Below are 17,141 nucleotides of genomic sequence, written 5' to 3'. Positions count from 1 at the left end.
TGCTCCCGTAACTGACCAGGAGGCCTGCAGGTGCCACAAGTCACTAGCTGGATACTCACTGACTTAATTCAGAGAAGAGCGACTGGGCCCGAGAAGCTCCATGTCCTGGAATGTCAATCCAGATGCACACACAAAGGGGTGCAACACTGAATGGCAGAACTCCCGCAGCTGGGTTCACACGAACAGCTTGTGCGCTACCCACTGCTGGAGGTCTCAGCTCAGCGCTGCAAACCGGCCATAAAGGAACAGGAAACTGCAGACGAAAGGGACATGCAGGCTTAATCTCGGGCGGAAAACTGGGAGGAGAAGCGGGTAATGGAAAACCTGCACCCGAACACTCAGAGGATCCTCATCCAGAAAAACAGGCTTGGACTTCAGCGGCAAAGCTTTCCCCCTTTAGTCTTCACGTTTCACGGGAAAGCGGTGAATTCTCCATCCCTTGAAGTCTTCAGATTGAGACTGGCTGCCTTTCTGGAAGATCTGCTTTAGTCAAGCAAGCTAGTGGGCTCAATGCAGGGATGACTGTGAAATTCTCCGGCCTGTGTGACACAGGAGCTCAGAACTGATGATCTAATGGGCCCTTCAGGTCTTAAAGTGCGTAATAGTAAAGATCCCAAAGGCAGGAGGCAAAGTGACAAAGCCCTAAATCTCTGAGGCATCAAGTGTGCAAGGAATCTCAGAAACCCAGGAACCTCGGGCACATCTGTGCACAGGAAGGAGGCGTGGTGGCATGCCACAGCAGCGACTAATCAATGCATTGCTTACCAAGAAGCAGTTGTAAGTGGGAGTGATGTGCTGAGAGAGCCTAGAAGGTCTAAATTACACCTGCAGCAGGATTCCGAACCCTCTGGAGAAACTTGTTCTGGAGGCCAGGGAGCAGAGCGCTGCAATCACTGAGCCTGGGATTCTAGGAGCTAGCCAAGTCCGAACTCTTGCATTTGAGTGAGAGAGACAGGAGCTGGAGCTGCCCAGCACTTCCTTGTACTGGGTAGGATGTTGTCAGGGCCATAAACCTGGTGGTGCTGAGGGTGCAGACAAGCAGTGGCTGAACCTGGAATTTACATCACCCATGTGCCTTTAGACATAACCGCTCCTGATTTACATTTAAGGTGTCAGCATTAGTAAAAGCACAGTCAGAACAAACATCAAATATTCATAAGAATGACATATCCACAGATATTTCAGTTTTTAAAATAAGCTATAAAGTAAAGGTATCCGGGGCAGTTAGTGCGCCTGGATGTATCATACCAGGAGCAGTGTCAAATTTTCGGGGATAATTTGAGCCCTCACCCCCAATGAAATCAAGTCCTGAAACAAAAAAGAAAAGAAAAAGAAAAACAACCAGTGAAATTTTGGCTTGAGAACAAGTTTCATTGCCCCCACGCACACCAGTCACATTGTACCTGTGGATATTGCTAAAATTAAAGAGAGATGCTCAAGGCTGCTAAAATGGAAAAACAAAATGACCATGCAGGACATGTGTGTACAGAACTTATCATGAAATTACACTATGGACACATTGTAGCACAGAAGCAAACCTGGATCCTTCTATGCGGACTGAAGCAATGGTCTCTCCCCACCCAGTAATTACAGACTGTTTAGATTTACCCTTCCTAAGAACACTGGTTTGGGTGTACACACAATGAAAATCTACTTGGAAAAGAAAGGTATGAACTTGCAGTAAGAAGAAGTGGTGCATTTCTATCCATTCTTTTATCCTACGCAGTGTAAACACAGACATGCCCTTGCCCCAGAGGTATGGATTCTTATCCAGCCCCCTGACAGTCCAGATTAAATGGCTACACTGTCTCAGACCCATCAGTAGGAGTTTCAATCTGCTAAAAAGCTGTGACCAAAAAAGTGATCGTTTTGAAAAGGCTATTCCCGGTCTTCAAAAGAGGAACAAAATTAGAGCTGCACGCTGTGGAGGTGCAATACTCCATTCTCATGAACAACAGCTTTGAAAGTGAGACAGAAAAATGCATTTGCTAGATTACCGTAACTACAGCATAATTACGACATTAACCCCTTCCTTACACAGACAGAACGTACTCAATGGAAACTAACAAATAACAGGACTTCAGTTGGTATTTTGGAAGAAGGAGAATAAAACTGAACTGTCATGGCTGAGGCAGGCAGGCAAACGGGACAGTGTCAGAATCGTCTGTTTTAAAAGTCTGATGTATGGTGGCGAGAGCTTGGGCTCACCTGAGCAACTCAGAGGACAGAGCTGAGCAGCACAGAAGTTCTGACCTCACTGTGGTGTAAGATACTGCTCCGGAAGAAAACCTCCCCTCTAAACGCACCGACGTCTCAAGACTAGCTTTAATTAGAGAGTGTCCCATGAGACTATGTCCAGTTACTGCATTGCGAAAATTGCATCTACTCAAATCTCACAACCCACCCCCAGCGTCTATATGAAAAACACAAAACCCCATTTTCACAATGCAAGAAAATGGCAAGAGAAGAGTGCTTGGACAGCTCAGCAAGGAGCAGAACTCCTGGGAGGCCCTGAGTATCGATTCCCCAGAAACCAGCTTTCTGTATTGAGATCTCATCTTGCAAACAGTTTGGGGTAGGAAGCAGAGCACTCCCGTGTCGGAATACAGCGAAAGCGGACATCTGAATGCAGAAAGCACGCCTCAGGAGGATGCACTACGTGCAAGGAAAAGCTGCCACCGGTCAGCCGTCTGGTTGTTTACACAATGTCCTCTGTGCTGACAGGTGTGCCAAAACACAGCCCCTATGCCAGGAAGCAGTCAGAGGCAAGTGTGCCCGTGCCCTCAGTCAGCACCTTCGCCAGCTCATAGCAGGGCACTGCACGACTCAGCTGTTTCCAGTGCACAGACTAGATCTGACTGTCCAGCTGTCACACTTCCACTGATAACCCCAAAGTGTCAAATAGTAAAACTTACCAGGAAACCCGATGAACACACACCGGACACTTGCAACAAGAACAGCATTGGGCATAAGGAAAGCAGGTCACTGAATTTCTGCCCTGAATCCACAATCCATTCCCTTGCTATTTTATCCACGTGACTGAAGGGGACTTGCAAGAAACCCATTTTTGATCTAACCAGCAGGTAGTAATGGGACAGAAGCATGGAGGTCACTTACTTGTCCCATCGTCGGGCTCAAAGCTACCGGTACTGTTCCATGTGTTGTTGCTATTCCCATAGTTCTCCTCCGTGCTGGTTGGCTCTGCATAATCAGCTGGGTTGAAAGTTCTGGAACACAGATTGGGGGGAGCAAGTTTAGATTTCCTCGTAACTGCTATGAATGAAAAATCCATCACATTTAAACCAGGACATAGCTAAACGATTCCTAGCAGACCCCGTCCACTTTGTAAGACAAACCTACTGCGGTCTTAGCCATTCCAAATGCAACTCAGTATGATACAGCTGCTGCAATGGGACAGGTACACAAACCAGCAAGGAAGGACAGAACCCACCAGTTAGACTTGCGTTGTCCCCTGCCCACCCCCGTGCAGAGACAAACTCACAAATGATCTTGCTTTTCTTGTTTTGTATCCAATAAAAACTTACCCCATTCCCTGGGCAGAAAATCTTCCCCCCCGCCTTCCAGAGCCACCTGTAAGAGACAAACACACATCAGTGTAGTCCTGCTGTCAAACAGCAAGGCTCACAGCTGTGCTGTGTGTTGCTGGGAAGGTAAGTGTTTAACACTATGCGGCATTTCAGACGCCCAGTATGACAATGTCCAGCATCTTCCTGCATTGATAAGGTTTCAGACTGCTCCTTTTACATGCATGCGAATTACACGTTAGAGGTGTAATTAGGGATAAATTATTCCAGCCACAGATTAGCTCCCCGTCGGTCACAAGGCACAAATATGAGAGGCCAGACTCCAAATCTATAGGACATGGCCTCATCAGCAATTATCAAACAGCTCAGGTTGTTTCATGGAAAGATTTATTTTTAGACTCTCAGCAATGAGAACGAATGAGTGCAGCTCACACTGCCCAGAGGTACCAGCACTTAGATTCTGCTGCTAACAAATGCTTTCCCTGAACTCATACAATAGCCACCTTTGTCTTAGTCCCCCCCCACCTGTAAAATGGGGTAATATTTAACTAAGCCTCAGGGGTAGGGTATGAGAACTAGTTAATGGCTCTACTGTGCTTACCAGGTACAAAGCAATATGCAGGTGCTAAGCATTAACACAAGAATAGAGATGACAAATATTTACTGCCCGTGACTTCTATTCAGCCCCTCAAGACCTCTCTACGGAAGAGCTTTTTGAAGTCAGTGGGAAATAGCTACATCAGACCCACCACCCCTGGCACACAACCCCCCTTTGTGTACCTCTGCCTCGTCCGCGGCCCCGTCTCCCTCTCTCCGTGCCTCTTCCAGAGGAGCCTCCACTCTTACCACCATCCAGTCCATTCTCCTGGCCCCGAACTGAAAGACACAGAGATGACACTAGGACAACTTCCATCATCCTTTTGGACTCGGGGAAGGAGACCCTAGAGCACGTGGTGGGGGTGGCGTGGAAAACAGACACAGAGCTATAGATGCTATGGCACCATGTTTTGCTCCCGTTAGTGCCGTTTGACAGCTATGGCGTGAATCCATAACCCAGGGACTCAGATGTCAAAGGGCCAGGGAATTGGCTGCCGGCACCAGATGGGACCCTGCACACATACAAGAGGATGATTTTTGTAGTCATTTTTCTAGACTTATGAGCTTTAACACGAATGTCAGCACAACGCTTTAAGTGCCTGCCATGTACCATGATAGTTATAGTTGCTATTAAAGGGCAGGCTCATACACTCTCTTCCACGGCTGGTGCCTCGGCCTCGTCTCGGTGGCCCGCCACGTCGCCGGCTGTAATCCCGATCCCTGTCCCGGTTCTCTTTGCCTTCTTCACTGGGTTCTGTCTGCCCGCTGTCCTTCTGCCCCGAGACTCCTTTCTTCTTCCCAACCATTTCCCAGGAATGCTGAAGTTTAGCAGAGGGGAAAAAGTTCATCATTTAATCAACACTAGATGCAGGCTACATGCATAATTTAACATCCTGGAGAGAATATAATGAGGGAAGACAGAAACCTGTGCCGATAAACCGAGATAGGCACTTATCCAAAGCTTCACATCACAGCCCGTCAACTTCCTCTCCACTGTCTGAGCTGACAGGCCCCTGGCAGCTTTCGCTCAGACACTCACCCGCCCAGGAATGCTGGTTCCTCGGTTTGCAGTCTTTCGTTTTAAGTGATGTTCGACTGAGCCTTCAGAACAGACCCAGCATGGACAAGACAGGCCTCTCCCCTGATGACTTGCAGGCAGTTGTACAGGGCTGGGGGGTGCTGTTCTGTTTTAGCCCATCGCAGAGGCCAATCAATGATTTGAGCTGTGCTTGCTCTTATAACCCAAACAGCTCTGCCCCCGGAACTGAAGAAAGAACCATCATCTCTTTTAAGTCACTCCCCACGTTGGCCAATTTGACTTTTCTCTGCTGCCTGAGACCCCTCAGGCTACAGCCCCCCAGACAGGGTTCTCACTTGCCCTCAATAGCCACAGAAACTGTTTTAAAGTTCCAGTGATCACTCAGCTCATTACCTAGGGATCTTGGGCACAGATCTGCGCTGGGTCACTCACCCCAGAGAGGACCCAATTAAAGGATTGCCAGAAAAACATTACGTTATCTCAGTCATTTGAAGAGTAACATTTTTGCTGTAAGGGGAGGAAGGGACTGCCCGTGTTTTTTGGCAAGACAACCCAAAAAGGTGTCACTTGCTTGAGTCCCAGTATCTGTCCACATAATATGTTAACTCTGGAAATTACAAAAAACTCCCAGGGTACCTGCTGTTCCCACCACACAGGCATCTCTACACACCTGTCTGGTTCCAGGGAGGAGAGTATTGCGAGAGGCACCAAAAACCCCACAAACAGGAATGCTCAAGTCATTCTGAGTTTAATTAAACAACACATCACCACCTCATCCCAATCATCCAAGGCAGTTTTATTTCATGCCAGTATGAAATGGTTTCACATTCATATTGAACCAATGCTGTACGCTGTTAGCACAATTAACACTGAGTCACAAGTCACCGACAAACACCTGAAAACATGACTTGCTGACTAATGAACAGCTGGCCTTGGATGGCAACACACACAGAGTGGCAAAAAAGCTTTTAGGCACACACTGGCCTCAAACCAGAGGAGTCTCTCTTCACAGGCAACTGACTCAGAAGGAAGTCAGGATAATATTTACTTTGATTTTTTTTTTTTATAGTTGTGCTGTACAAACTCAGAACTAATATCCTGTCTGCCCTTCTAGCCCCTGAAGTGTGAGACGTTCCAATACTACTCCATTAAGCAAGTGAGCTCACTAGTGTTAGGGCATCTTTGAGACACTCGTTATCAATGGCGCATCATCCTAACAAACATCTTTTCACTGAGTTGTTCAGCAGAAGTTGAACTCAGACCAGGAGAGACTCAGAAAGTCTTCACCAATTTCAGTGCAGATGAAGACTTTGCTCAGATTGCTGCAGGTGGCAACCTGCAAGCCCCTCATGGCACTGCAGATTAAAGAAGTGGCTGGCGCGGAGAGGGTTTTACCCTGCCAACGCTGGTCCTGCCTTTGCAAAGCTACTGCAGTGACTGTGTCTGGCATCTCATACTGCTGAGTGCCTCAGCTGCCCACGTAAAGGAAATAGGGCATACCTTCAGATTTGATATAACCCACAACATTATTTTCATGAGCAACTCGTTCATTTAAGAAATTAAACTGCTAAGATTTTAATGGCATGTCAGTTTTATTGGAAGAAGCCCTGGAAGTGATTCTGGGTGAAGCACAGAATCACAGCTAAGATTTGCCTAGGTTAGATGTACTCCTGTTATTTTTAAAATGAGTTTACAGCTAACCGACAGGCAGTTTTTGCATGCTTCTGGGCAGAAAGGGCTGGTCCTTAAACCCACATGGCTCTGTGAAGGCACGGAAGCATCCACCACACGGACAGTACAGAACTCGGTATATGCCAAAGCATGTGGGAGTCCACTGATCGGAAGGAGAGATGTTATGCAGAATACAGATGGCAGGGACATACAGTTCAGTAATTAGAACATCCTTTTTTGACTTTTAACTACAAGAAACCCAGCTAATGCACCACACACTAAAGTGAGAGTCTCAAACCCAGTAGGGCTAGGAAATCTGGTTAAGATCAGCCTTCCAATACCAACAGTACCTCACTGTACCCACATAGGCAAGATCTGACCTTCAGCTGCAGTCTGGAAGGGCCTGACAGCTTTGACATTACTCACGGATTGATTCTGTTACAACTGATGAAACTATGTTTGGGTTCCTTTCCCATCGAGGTGATGGACACTCCCTGGCGCTAGGCGGGAGGCTATTTGGACAGATGCCTATTGAGAGGGTCATTCTGAGGGTTAACGAAGTATGAGAGAATGTGGCACTCATATGAACCATGGAGCTCAAGTCTAACTAGCAGACACACTGCACCTAGCAGTGCTGGACCCTAGCATGCCACAGTAGGGACAGCCCATACAAGGCCGAACGCGTCAGCTGAGAGACATGGGATTGCACCAAGATCAGGGTAAAAACCCAGGGCCAAAGATGTTATAGTTCAGGAGACAGAAAGAAACAGAGGTTTACTAGGTTACTGTAAACAAGGCTGTCAGATGACTGTACCCTTGATCTGTTCCCCCATGCACAAACAGGCCGTTAAACAAGCCAGGGCACGGCCCCCCATTACAGATACCTGTCGGGGCCTCCTGACTGGCACTGTACAGACAGCCCTTTACAAGCTACCCCGTCCCGTGTGCTCTTCAGGCGCCCTTAGCTGTATTACCTGGCGATCACTAGCTCCAACCAGGCTTCACACAACCACCTTTTTGCTAATCAAAGCCGAAGGAGCCTGTCCTACCGTGTCCGGATTCCCCTCCAGCAGCACGTTGATGGCTCTGTTGACATCCCCGTTACAGTCGTGCAGAGCAATCACACACTCATCTTGGTTCTTGCCCGTGATATCAATCAGCTGTGGGGAGGAAGAGGACACAATCAGCTCATTCCAAACCCAGAGAGGACTGACACCTCCTTAGAACTAAGAAATGCCTTGGGTTCGAGGGGAGAGAAAACCTGTAATTGCAGAAGAGAAGAGCTACCAAGAAGTGTCCAGGCGTGGATGTCTCCTTGCTGTCCCGTAGTTTAACGGTGTCTCCCAGAACATACACTGGGGGGCCAGAGAAGCAGGACTGAGGGTGCCCCCATATCTCAGAAGTCACCTCTCACCAGTCAGCGTGGAGGCAGAGCCTCGCAAAGCCCAAAGTGACTCCAGGTGTCGGCCAAAGGCCCTCACAATAATGCTGCAGAGAGAACGGAAGGGCTGATGGCTCAACCTCAGGAGCTCACATGTGGGACACAAAAGCTTTAGGATCTGCCTCCTCTGACCGAGGCCCCTTATTATCCCAAGGGCAGCTCTCCCTGGGTCTGCCCCACTGCACAGAAAGCCCTTAACAGAAGGAACAAGATGACCATGAAGGGCAGACTTCCTGGCCTGGTAAAAGTATCTGAGTTAGCTGTCCTTTTGACCTGCTTCCCCCCAGCCCTAGCTTGTTCCGGCTTATTTCAGAATTGCCATTGTTGTTCTCAGCCTCAACACAGCTGGCACTTCAGCTCCTGAAAACAGAGCTGCCAACTTCCACTCTGGCTAGAGACATTGCTCAACCCTGAGTTCTCCCCACTCACTTGTTTCACCTTCTCCTCGAAGTCAGCATCGTTGTGGTCCGAAATCATCTGTGCAAGTCGAATCTGTTCTGCAGTGGCCTGGAGAGATTGTGGATGATAACGGAGGAGGGTTAGAGCCGTGCATTTCAAACTAACTCTCCTCTAAGCACTTACAGCTTCCTTGAGAACACTAGTAGGGAGTGGGGGGAAGAGGGGCACACAGGTGGGAGGTCTCAAAGTGGAGATAAAGATGAAAGAGAAGCAGGCGGCGAGGTCTGGAGGAGAACAAAATGCCATTGAACCTGTGTGAGCCAACCATCTCACAATAAACGAGCTTTCCAGGACAGATCCCTCAGTACAGGCAGAAACAAGAACCTCAAAGCAAACTCTGCAAGTGGCACATCAGCCAGCCGGGTTTACCTACAGCGAGAGGGAACAGTCAGGAAAATGCAGAGAGGTTCCAGCTCAGGCTCTCACTTGGACACACTGAAGCAGTGACCGCACTGTCAGAGAGCCCCTGGTTAGCCTGTCCACCTGCCTTTAACAGCAGAGAGGAAGCTGTTCTAGGAGGTATGTTAGGCTAATGGTTCTCAGCCGGCGTCCGCATCCCTCTGGAGGTCTGCGAGCTGGTTTTAGGGGGCCATACGGACCGGTGGCTAAGGCAAAGGGCTGAAACCAGGAGCAGAACTGCAGGGAGCCCTGAGCCCTGGCACCCCAGTGGGGCTGAAGCCCCAAGCGCCAGCACTCCCTCCGGGTCTAAAGCCCTGAGCCCCAGTGCCCACACAAGGCAGAAGCCGTGAGGGCCCCCCCCCAGAGCCCCGAGCCCCTCCACCCCACGGCTGAAGCCCCAGCCCTGTCCCATGGCTGAAGTCCAGAGCATGGAGCCCCCTCCAGCCACGGCTGAAGCCCCAAGTCTCACAGGGCTAAAGCCTCAACCCCCTCCCCCCCATCCACACCCACACCCACACACACCCCTGGTGGCTGAAACCAGCAGCCCTGAGTGCCCCCCCATCCCTGCTGCGGCCTGGAGTTTTTATAGTATTTGGGGGGGGGGGGGGCGGACTCTGAAAGAAAAAGGTTGAGAACCCCTGTGTTAGGCCAAGCCCAGTTATTAGTCAACTGCTTGGAGCAGCTGAAGGTGCCAAGTCTCCACCTCCAAGCCAACTGGTTTCCATGGACACTCCCTTACCTGTGGCCGCTGCTTGTGCTGTGTCTGGCTCTGTGTCTGTGTCTGCTCCCAGTTCCCCCGGGCTCGGTTAGTGCCCACCGATGTCATCATTTACAGTATATACAAATAACAGTATTTACAAGGTAGAACTCTGCGGGTGGGGGAGAGGAGAGAACAGACTGTTAGAAACTGGAAACAAAAGGCAGCACCGAGACTCTGGGTACTGAGTGGGTGGGACACCAAAGTCAAGTTTATACCCCCAAAACCACTATACACCAACTCCGTTTCCAGAGATGTCAAACTAAAAGGCCACCCACCTTTTCCTATTTACTGGAGCCCTAACACGTAATATGCAATATCTGAAAGGAACAACATTGCACCCACGCTGAGATACCCTGGGCTGTTCCCACAGGGAGGATTGCCTCCCATCCCCTCCTGCGCCCCAAATCTAAGCGACTAAGTCTTAGGAGCAGAAATACTTTTCTCCCTGGTAGGAGGCAGCCTTTAACATTCCACTGCTCAAATGCAAGAGGCTGAGGAAAAGACGGTTACTCACCGTTGTAACTGTTGTTCTTCGAGATGTGTTGCTCATATCCATTCCATTAGGTGTGTGCGCGCCGCGTGCACGATCGTCGGAAGATTTTTACCCTAGCAACACCGGCGGGTCGGCTGTGGAGCCCCCTAGAGTGGCGCCTTCATGGCGCTGAATATATACCCCAGCCGACCCGGCGCCCCCTCAGTTCCTTCTTGCCGGCTACTCCGACAGTGGGGACGGAGGGCGGGTTTGGAATGGATATGAGCAACACATCTCGAAGAACAACAGTTACAACGGTGAGTAACCGTCTTTTCTTCTTCGAGTGCTTGCTCATATCCATTCCATTAGGTGACTCCCAAGCCCAACTTAGGCGGTGGGGTCGGAGTGAGACATTGCTGTGTGCAAAACTGCTGATCCGAAGGCAGCATCGTCCCTGGACTGCTGCACTAGTGCATAGTGAGCTGTAAACGTGTGGACTGACGACCAAACCGCAGCTCTACAAATGTCCTGGATCGGAACTTGCGCCAGGAAAGCCGTCGAGGAAGCTTGGGCTCTCGTGGAGTGAGCGGTGAGGTGTGGTACTGAGACACCTGCCAGGTCGTAGCAAGTCCGGATGCAAGACGTAATCCAGGAGGATAGGCGTTGTGAGGAGACCGGTGAGCCTTTCATTCGGTCGGCCACTGCAACGAAGAGTTGCGTCGTCTTTCTAAAGTGCTTTGTGCGGTCAATATAGAAGGCCAGGGCCCTTCGCACGTCCAGGGAATGCAAACGTTGATCCTGGCGAGTAGCATGTGGTTTAGGGTGAAAAACCGGGAGAAATATATCCTGGTTGATATGAAATGGAGAAACCACCTTAGGGAGAAAGGCAGGATGTGGACGAAGCTGCACTTTATCCTTGTGGAAAACTGTGTAAGGGGGCTCGGATGTAAGCGCCCTGAGTTCAGAAACGCGCCTTGCTGAGGTGATGGCTACGAGGAAGGCTGTCTTCCAGGACAGGTACAGAAGTGAACAGGTGGCCAGTGGCTCGAATGGAGGACCTGTGAGCTTGGAGAGAACCAGGTTGAGGTCCCACGTCGGAACGGGGTGACGTTGTTGTGGGTACATCCGGTCTAAGCCCTTGAGGAATCTAACGACCATCGGGTTAGAGAATACCGAGGACGCGAGTTCCCCTGGATGGAAGGCCGATATAGCGGCCAGGTGAACTCTAATTGAAGATATCGCCAACCCTTGCTGTTTTAGGGAGAGGAGATATTCCAAAATGAGAGGGATAGGTGCGTGCAACGGGGACGTGGCTCGCTGTTCGCACCAACAGGAGAACCGCTTCCACTTGGCCAAGTATGTGGTCCGTGTTGAGGGCTTCCTACTGCTCAGCAGAATCTGTTGGACAGAGTGAGAACACTGTTGCTCTGCCTGGGTGAACCATGGAGCAGCCACGCCGTGAGGTGGAGTGATTGCAGGTCGGGGTGACGCAGCCGGCCGTGGTTCTGCGTGATGAGATCCGGATACAACGGAAGCGGGATCGGTGTCCGAACCGAGAGTTCCAACAGCGTGGTGTACCAATGTTGTCTCGGCCACGCTGGAGCGATCAGAATTACCTGTGCCTGGTCTCTGCGCAATTTGAGCAGTACCTTGTGGACCAGAGGAAACGGAGGGAAGGCATAAAACAGGTGGTCTTTCCAGGGAAGGAGAAACGCATCCGAGAGGGAGCCCGGAGCTCGACCTTGCAGGGAGCAGAACACGTGGCACTTCCTGTTGTCTCGAGATGCAAACAGGTCTATGTGGGGAAACCCCCACTTCTGGAAGACGGAATGTATAATGTCCGGACGGATAGACCACTCGTGCGTTTGAAAGGACCTGCTGAGCCGGTCCGCCAGAGTGTTCTGGACTCCAGGGAGGAACGATGCCGTGAGATGGATTGAGTGGGCGATGCAGAAGTCCCACAGGCGAATGGCCTCTTGGCATAGAATTGACGAACGTGCTCCTCCTTGCTTGTTGATGTAAAACATGGCCGTGGTGTTGTCGGTGAGAACTAACACACAGCGGCCACGTAGGAGATTGAGAAATGCCTGGCACGCCAGGCGCACCGCCATCAGTTCCCGAACATTGATGTGTAGGGCTAGCTGAGGTGCAGTCCACAGGCCCTGGGTATGGTGCTCGTTGAGATGGGCGCCCCAACCCAGAGATGAAGCGTCTGTGACCAGGTGCAGAGAGGGTTGTGGGGCGTGAAACGGCATCCCCTCGCAAACCACATTGTGATCTAGCCACCATGTGAGGGAGGTCAGGACCGAGTTCGGGATTGTGACCACCATATTCAGGCTGTCCCGATGTGGGCGGTATATTGATGACACCCAGGTCTGGAGTGGGCGAAGCCGAAGTCTGGCATGCCTGGTTACGTACGTGCATGAAGCCATGTGACCCAGGAGGGTAAGGCACGACCTCACCGTGGTAGTTGGGAAGGCCTTGAGTCCCTGGATGAGGCTCGTGATGGTGCAAAAGCGATTGTCTGGCAGGACGGCTTGTGCGCGTCTGGAGTCTAGAACCGCACCGATGAATTCTATTCTCTGGGTAGGTTCTAGAGTGGATTTGTCCTTGTTGAGTAGGATACCCAACTTGTTGAATGTGCGCACTATTATGTGGACGTGAGCGCGAACTTGTTCCTTGGTACGACCGCGTACCAGCCAGTCGTCTAGGTACGGGAACACCTGTATCCCTTGCCGACGAAGGTACGCTGCCACAACAGCCATACATTTCGTGAACACTCTTGGGGCCGAGGATAGGCCGAAGGGAAGGACTGCAAATTGATAGTGCACTTTGCTTACTAGGAATCGCAGGAAGCGTCTGTGAGGCGGGTAAATTGCGATGTGAAAGTATGCGTCTTTCATGTCGAGGGCGGCAAACCAGTCTCCAGGATCGAGGGAAGGGATAATGGCCCCCAGAGAGACCATGCGGAACTTCAACTTTACTACGAATTTGTTGAGTCCGCGCAAGTCCAAGATGGGTCGCAGACCTCCTTTGGACTTGGGGATGAGGAAATAACGGGAGTAGAATCCCCTGCCCCTTAATTCCACTGGAACCTCCTCTATGGCCCCCATAGCGAGGAGCGTAGAAACTTCCTGTATAAGAAGTTGCTCGTGAGAAGGGTCCCTGAAGAGGGACGGGGAAGGGGGGGAGGAGGGGGGGATAGAAGAAAACTGGATAGCGTATCCCCTCTCCACCGTGCGGAGGACCCAACGGTCCGAAGTTATAAGGGACCGAGCACGGTGGAAGTGGGAGAGGCGATCCCGAAAGGAGGGGGCTGGATCCTGGGGGATGACTGGGGCGCCGTCCTCGACCGCACCTTCAAAAGTTCTGCCTGGGGCCTGAAGGTGGTCGAGGTGGCCCCTGGTTCTGGCCGGGTTGAGGGCCGGTCCACCTTCTTCTACCACCTCGCCCTCGCCTCCGGGCCGAGTCTTGTCTCTGACGAGGCGGGGGGGGGTAGAAGCGCTGAGGTTGCGGCCTAAATGGCCTGCGCTGGGGGCCCACAACATGCATCCCCAGGGAGCGCATGATTGTTCTCGAGTCCTTGAGGCTCTGCAGGCGGGAGTCCGTCTTATCCGAGAACAATCCATGCCCCTCAAAAGGCAGATCTTGTAGGGTTTGCTGCAGCTCCGGAGGCAAACCCGAAACCTGAAGCCAGGAGATCCTGCGCATAGCGATGCCCGAAGCCAGGGTCCTCGCCGCTGAGTCTGCAATGTCCAAGGAGGCCTGCAAGGAGGTCCGAGCCACCTTCTTGCCCTCCTCTACCATGGCTCCAAACTCTTCCCTGGACTCTTGGGGAATCAACTCCTTAAACTTCCCCATAGAGTTCCAGGAGTTGAAATTGTAGCGGCTCAGTAACGCCTGTTGGTTCGCCGCTCTCAGTTGTAGCCCTCCGGCTGAGTAGACCTTACGGCCAAACAGGTCGAGCCGCTTAGCCTCTTTTGATTTAGGCGCTGCAGCCTGCTGGCCGTGGCGCTCTCGTGCATTCACTGATTCCACCACCAGTGAGCACGGTTGGGGGTGGGTGTACAAGTACCCATAGTCCTTAGAGGGGACAAAGTATTTTCTTTCCACCCCTCTCGCTGTGGGTGGAATGGAGGCAGGAGTTTGCCATATCGTATCCGCATTCGATTGGATCGTGCGGATCAGAGGTAACGCCACCCTCGATGGGGCATCTGCTCCAAGGATGTTCACGATCGGGTCGTGCACCTCCACTATCTCCTCCGCCTGCAGGTCCATATTACGGGCCATCCTACGCAGGAGATCCTGGTGAGCCCGAAGATCTATCGGAGGGGGACCCGTACATGAAGTGCCCGCCACTGCCTCGTCCGGAGAGGAGGAAGAGGATGCCTCCGGTGGTACCGGATCCAAGGGGGGGTCCTGATCCCCTTGCTCTTGGGCCGGGGCATCACCTGCACTTGGGTCCCTGGTGTCGGGTGGCGTGGACACCGAAGCCTCCATGCCTCCTGGCGGAGGCCGAGAGATGGTGGATTCTGGGGCCCTTCTAACCGAGTGACCCGAGCGAGAGGTCGATGGTATTGGAGCCCCTTGTTCTTGGTGGTATGCCCACGGGGTCCAAAACGACCAGTGAGATGGTCCATGAGATTGGTCCTCTGCCATCTCCTGCCAGTGGCCGAAATTTTGTTCATCGGCGCGCCCTTGAGGGGGGTATGCCGATCTCGACAAGTCCTCCGAGGAGCGAGACACCGATCTAGACGGCCATGGCGGTGCCGAGAGAGATGAAACCATCCCGGTGGGCTGCGGTGCCGCACGGTGCCGGTCCGGAGATGATCTATCTCCGCGCGGTGCCGGCGATCGGTGCCGGGACCGCGACCGGTGCCGATGACCTCGTCGGTGCCGGGAGTCGGATCTGGACCTCGACGAGGACCTGGAGTATGCCCGGTGCCGGGAGCGACCCCTCGACGTCGAGCGCCGACCGTAGCGGTGCCGAGAACTACGTCTCGACGTTGATCGGTGCCGACGATCATAGCGGTGCCGAGACGTGGAGCGGTGCCGCGAAGTAGATCTTGGCCGCGAGTACGACCGGTGCCGAGACGATATTCGGCGCCGGGACTGCGAGCGGCGTGGGGACCTGCTTCGGGACCTGGACCGGTGCCGAGGTTCCAGCCCCTGTGATGGTGGGCGCATCAAAGCAGGTTTCCCCCTCGACTGGACCGGGCGAGTCAACGGTGCAGTCGGTGCCGGTGGCTGAGGCGGTGCCGGCTCCGTGAGAGCTATTAAGTCTCTCGCCGCCGCGAAGGTCTCTGGAGTCGACGGGAGGCACTGTATCACCGCCGGCCTGGGGGGAGACGCTATTTGCACCGGACTCAACGGCCTCGGCGCCGGAGTCGACGGTGCCGGAGGCAACTGTTTCCGTTGCTCCACCGGTGGACGCGGCTCTACCCCCGACACTGGGGGAGCTGGCGTCTTCGGCACTGATGTCCCCGTCTTATGGGCTTTTTTATGCCCTGGGGATAAGGACCGGCGCCGAGGCACTTGCTGTGTCTGCGGTGCCGACGAGGTCCGGTGCCGGGGAGGCTTGTCTGACGCCACTCGCGTGGTCGTCGCAGCCGGTGCCGCCGGGGCACTGCGCACCGAGGTGCTAGGTGCCGGGGCCTTGCTCGTGGAAGGAGCGTCCGGGCTAAGAGCCGCCTCCATCAGAAGTTGCCTGAGCCGAAAGTCCCGCTCCTTCTTCGTTCTCGGACGAAAGGCCTTACAGATTTTACACTTGTCTGTCTGGTGTGACTCTCCCAGGCACTTCAGACAAGATTCGTGCGGGTCGCTCGTGGGCATAGGTTTAGCGCAGGAGGCGCACAGCTTGAAGCCGGGAGCGTTGGGCATGAGCCCGGCCCCGCGGCCGGGGGAGAAAGGGGGGAGACGACCCCCTTAACCCCCTGGACTATTTAGAACAACTTTACAACTACTTAACTAACTTACAACAAACTCTAAGACTATAACTATAACTACAACTATGATACAACAAGAAAAGCTAGGGAAAGTGGAGAACAGCTAAGCAGCGCTCCACAGTTCCAACGACCGTCAGGGGCGGTAAGAAGGAACTGAGGGGGCGCCGGGTCGGCTGGGGTATATATTCAGCGCCATGAAGGCGCCACTCTAGGGGGCTCCACAGCCGACCCGCCGGTGTTGCTAGGGTAAAAATCTTCCGACGATCGTGCACGCGGCGCGCACACACCTAATGGAATGGATATGAGCAAGCACTCGAAGAAGAATATAAATTAGCATTCGTCAACACCGATCCTTCCATCTACATGGCTTAGAGGCACCTCAATGCTACCCTGACGGGCACTTTACAAGTGCACAAAACAAACAGCTCAACGCCCCAAGACCGTCAACTGAATCTCTGTTCATCCTCTGCTCTCACAAGCTCACCTCTCATCCCAGAGAAAGGTGGGGAAGCGACTCCCCAAGTCAAGATGTTTCCAACATTAAACAGGTTTGTGGGCTTGGTTTGTTTGTTTGAAATAGACAGAGCTCGCATCTTCAAACACAAACCCAGCTTAGTTGGGCTGTGACCTTGTTCTAGGAATATTAATTTTTCATCTATAATCCAACACACGCCGGAAAGAAAAGTGCTATAAATATCATCTGAGGGATTCCAAAAATTCTACACAGGATTCAATCACTTCGCCCATGACCGATGTAGGGCACTGCACCTAGGGAGACGCTCTCAGCAATGCTATACAAGAATTTCAGAACTT

General features: G+C 52.3%; 1 protein-coding gene across 48 annotated transcripts in view; it reads right to left on the bottom strand.

Annotated features, from left to right (window-relative positions):
- UBAP2L (ubiquitin associated protein 2 like) overlaps positions 1 to 17,141 on the bottom strand; it is a 49,087-nt gene that overhangs the window by 27,148 nt on the left and 4,798 nt on the right. For 22 of the 48 annotated variants that reach the window (XM_065573797.1, XM_065573784.1, XM_065573788.1 and 19 more), the window contains 8 exons: positions 9,891 to 10,020; positions 8,723 to 8,800; positions 7,902 to 8,012; positions 4,753 to 4,960; positions 4,326 to 4,421; positions 3,546 to 3,591; positions 3,118 to 3,227; positions 1,249 to 1,308 (listed from right to left, as the gene is read on the bottom strand). In XM_065573797.1, coding sequence (XP_065429869.1) covers positions 1,249 to 1,308; positions 3,118 to 3,227; positions 3,546 to 3,591; positions 4,326 to 4,421; positions 4,753 to 4,960; positions 7,902 to 8,012; positions 8,723 to 8,800; positions 9,891 to 9,980 — 799 coding nt within the window. In that variant the 5' untranslated portion in view covers positions 9,981 to 10,020. The remainder of the gene's footprint in view (positions 1 to 1,248; positions 1,309 to 3,117; positions 3,228 to 3,545; positions 3,592 to 4,325; positions 4,422 to 4,752; positions 4,961 to 7,901; positions 8,013 to 8,722; positions 8,801 to 9,890; positions 10,021 to 17,141) is intronic. The other 26 variants (XM_065573792.1, XM_065573815.1, XM_065573811.1 and 23 more) reach the window with 4 other exon arrangements.

Source organism: Chrysemys picta, chromosome 20 (assembly GCF_011386835.1).
Source record: "Chrysemys picta bellii isolate R12L10 chromosome 20, ASM1138683v2, whole genome shotgun sequence".
Taxonomy (NCBI): domain Eukaryota; kingdom Metazoa; phylum Chordata; order Testudines; family Emydidae; genus Chrysemys; species Chrysemys picta.
The sequence above is the reverse complement of the archived record's forward strand: the minus strand, read 5'-3'. Positions and strand labels throughout refer to the sequence as shown.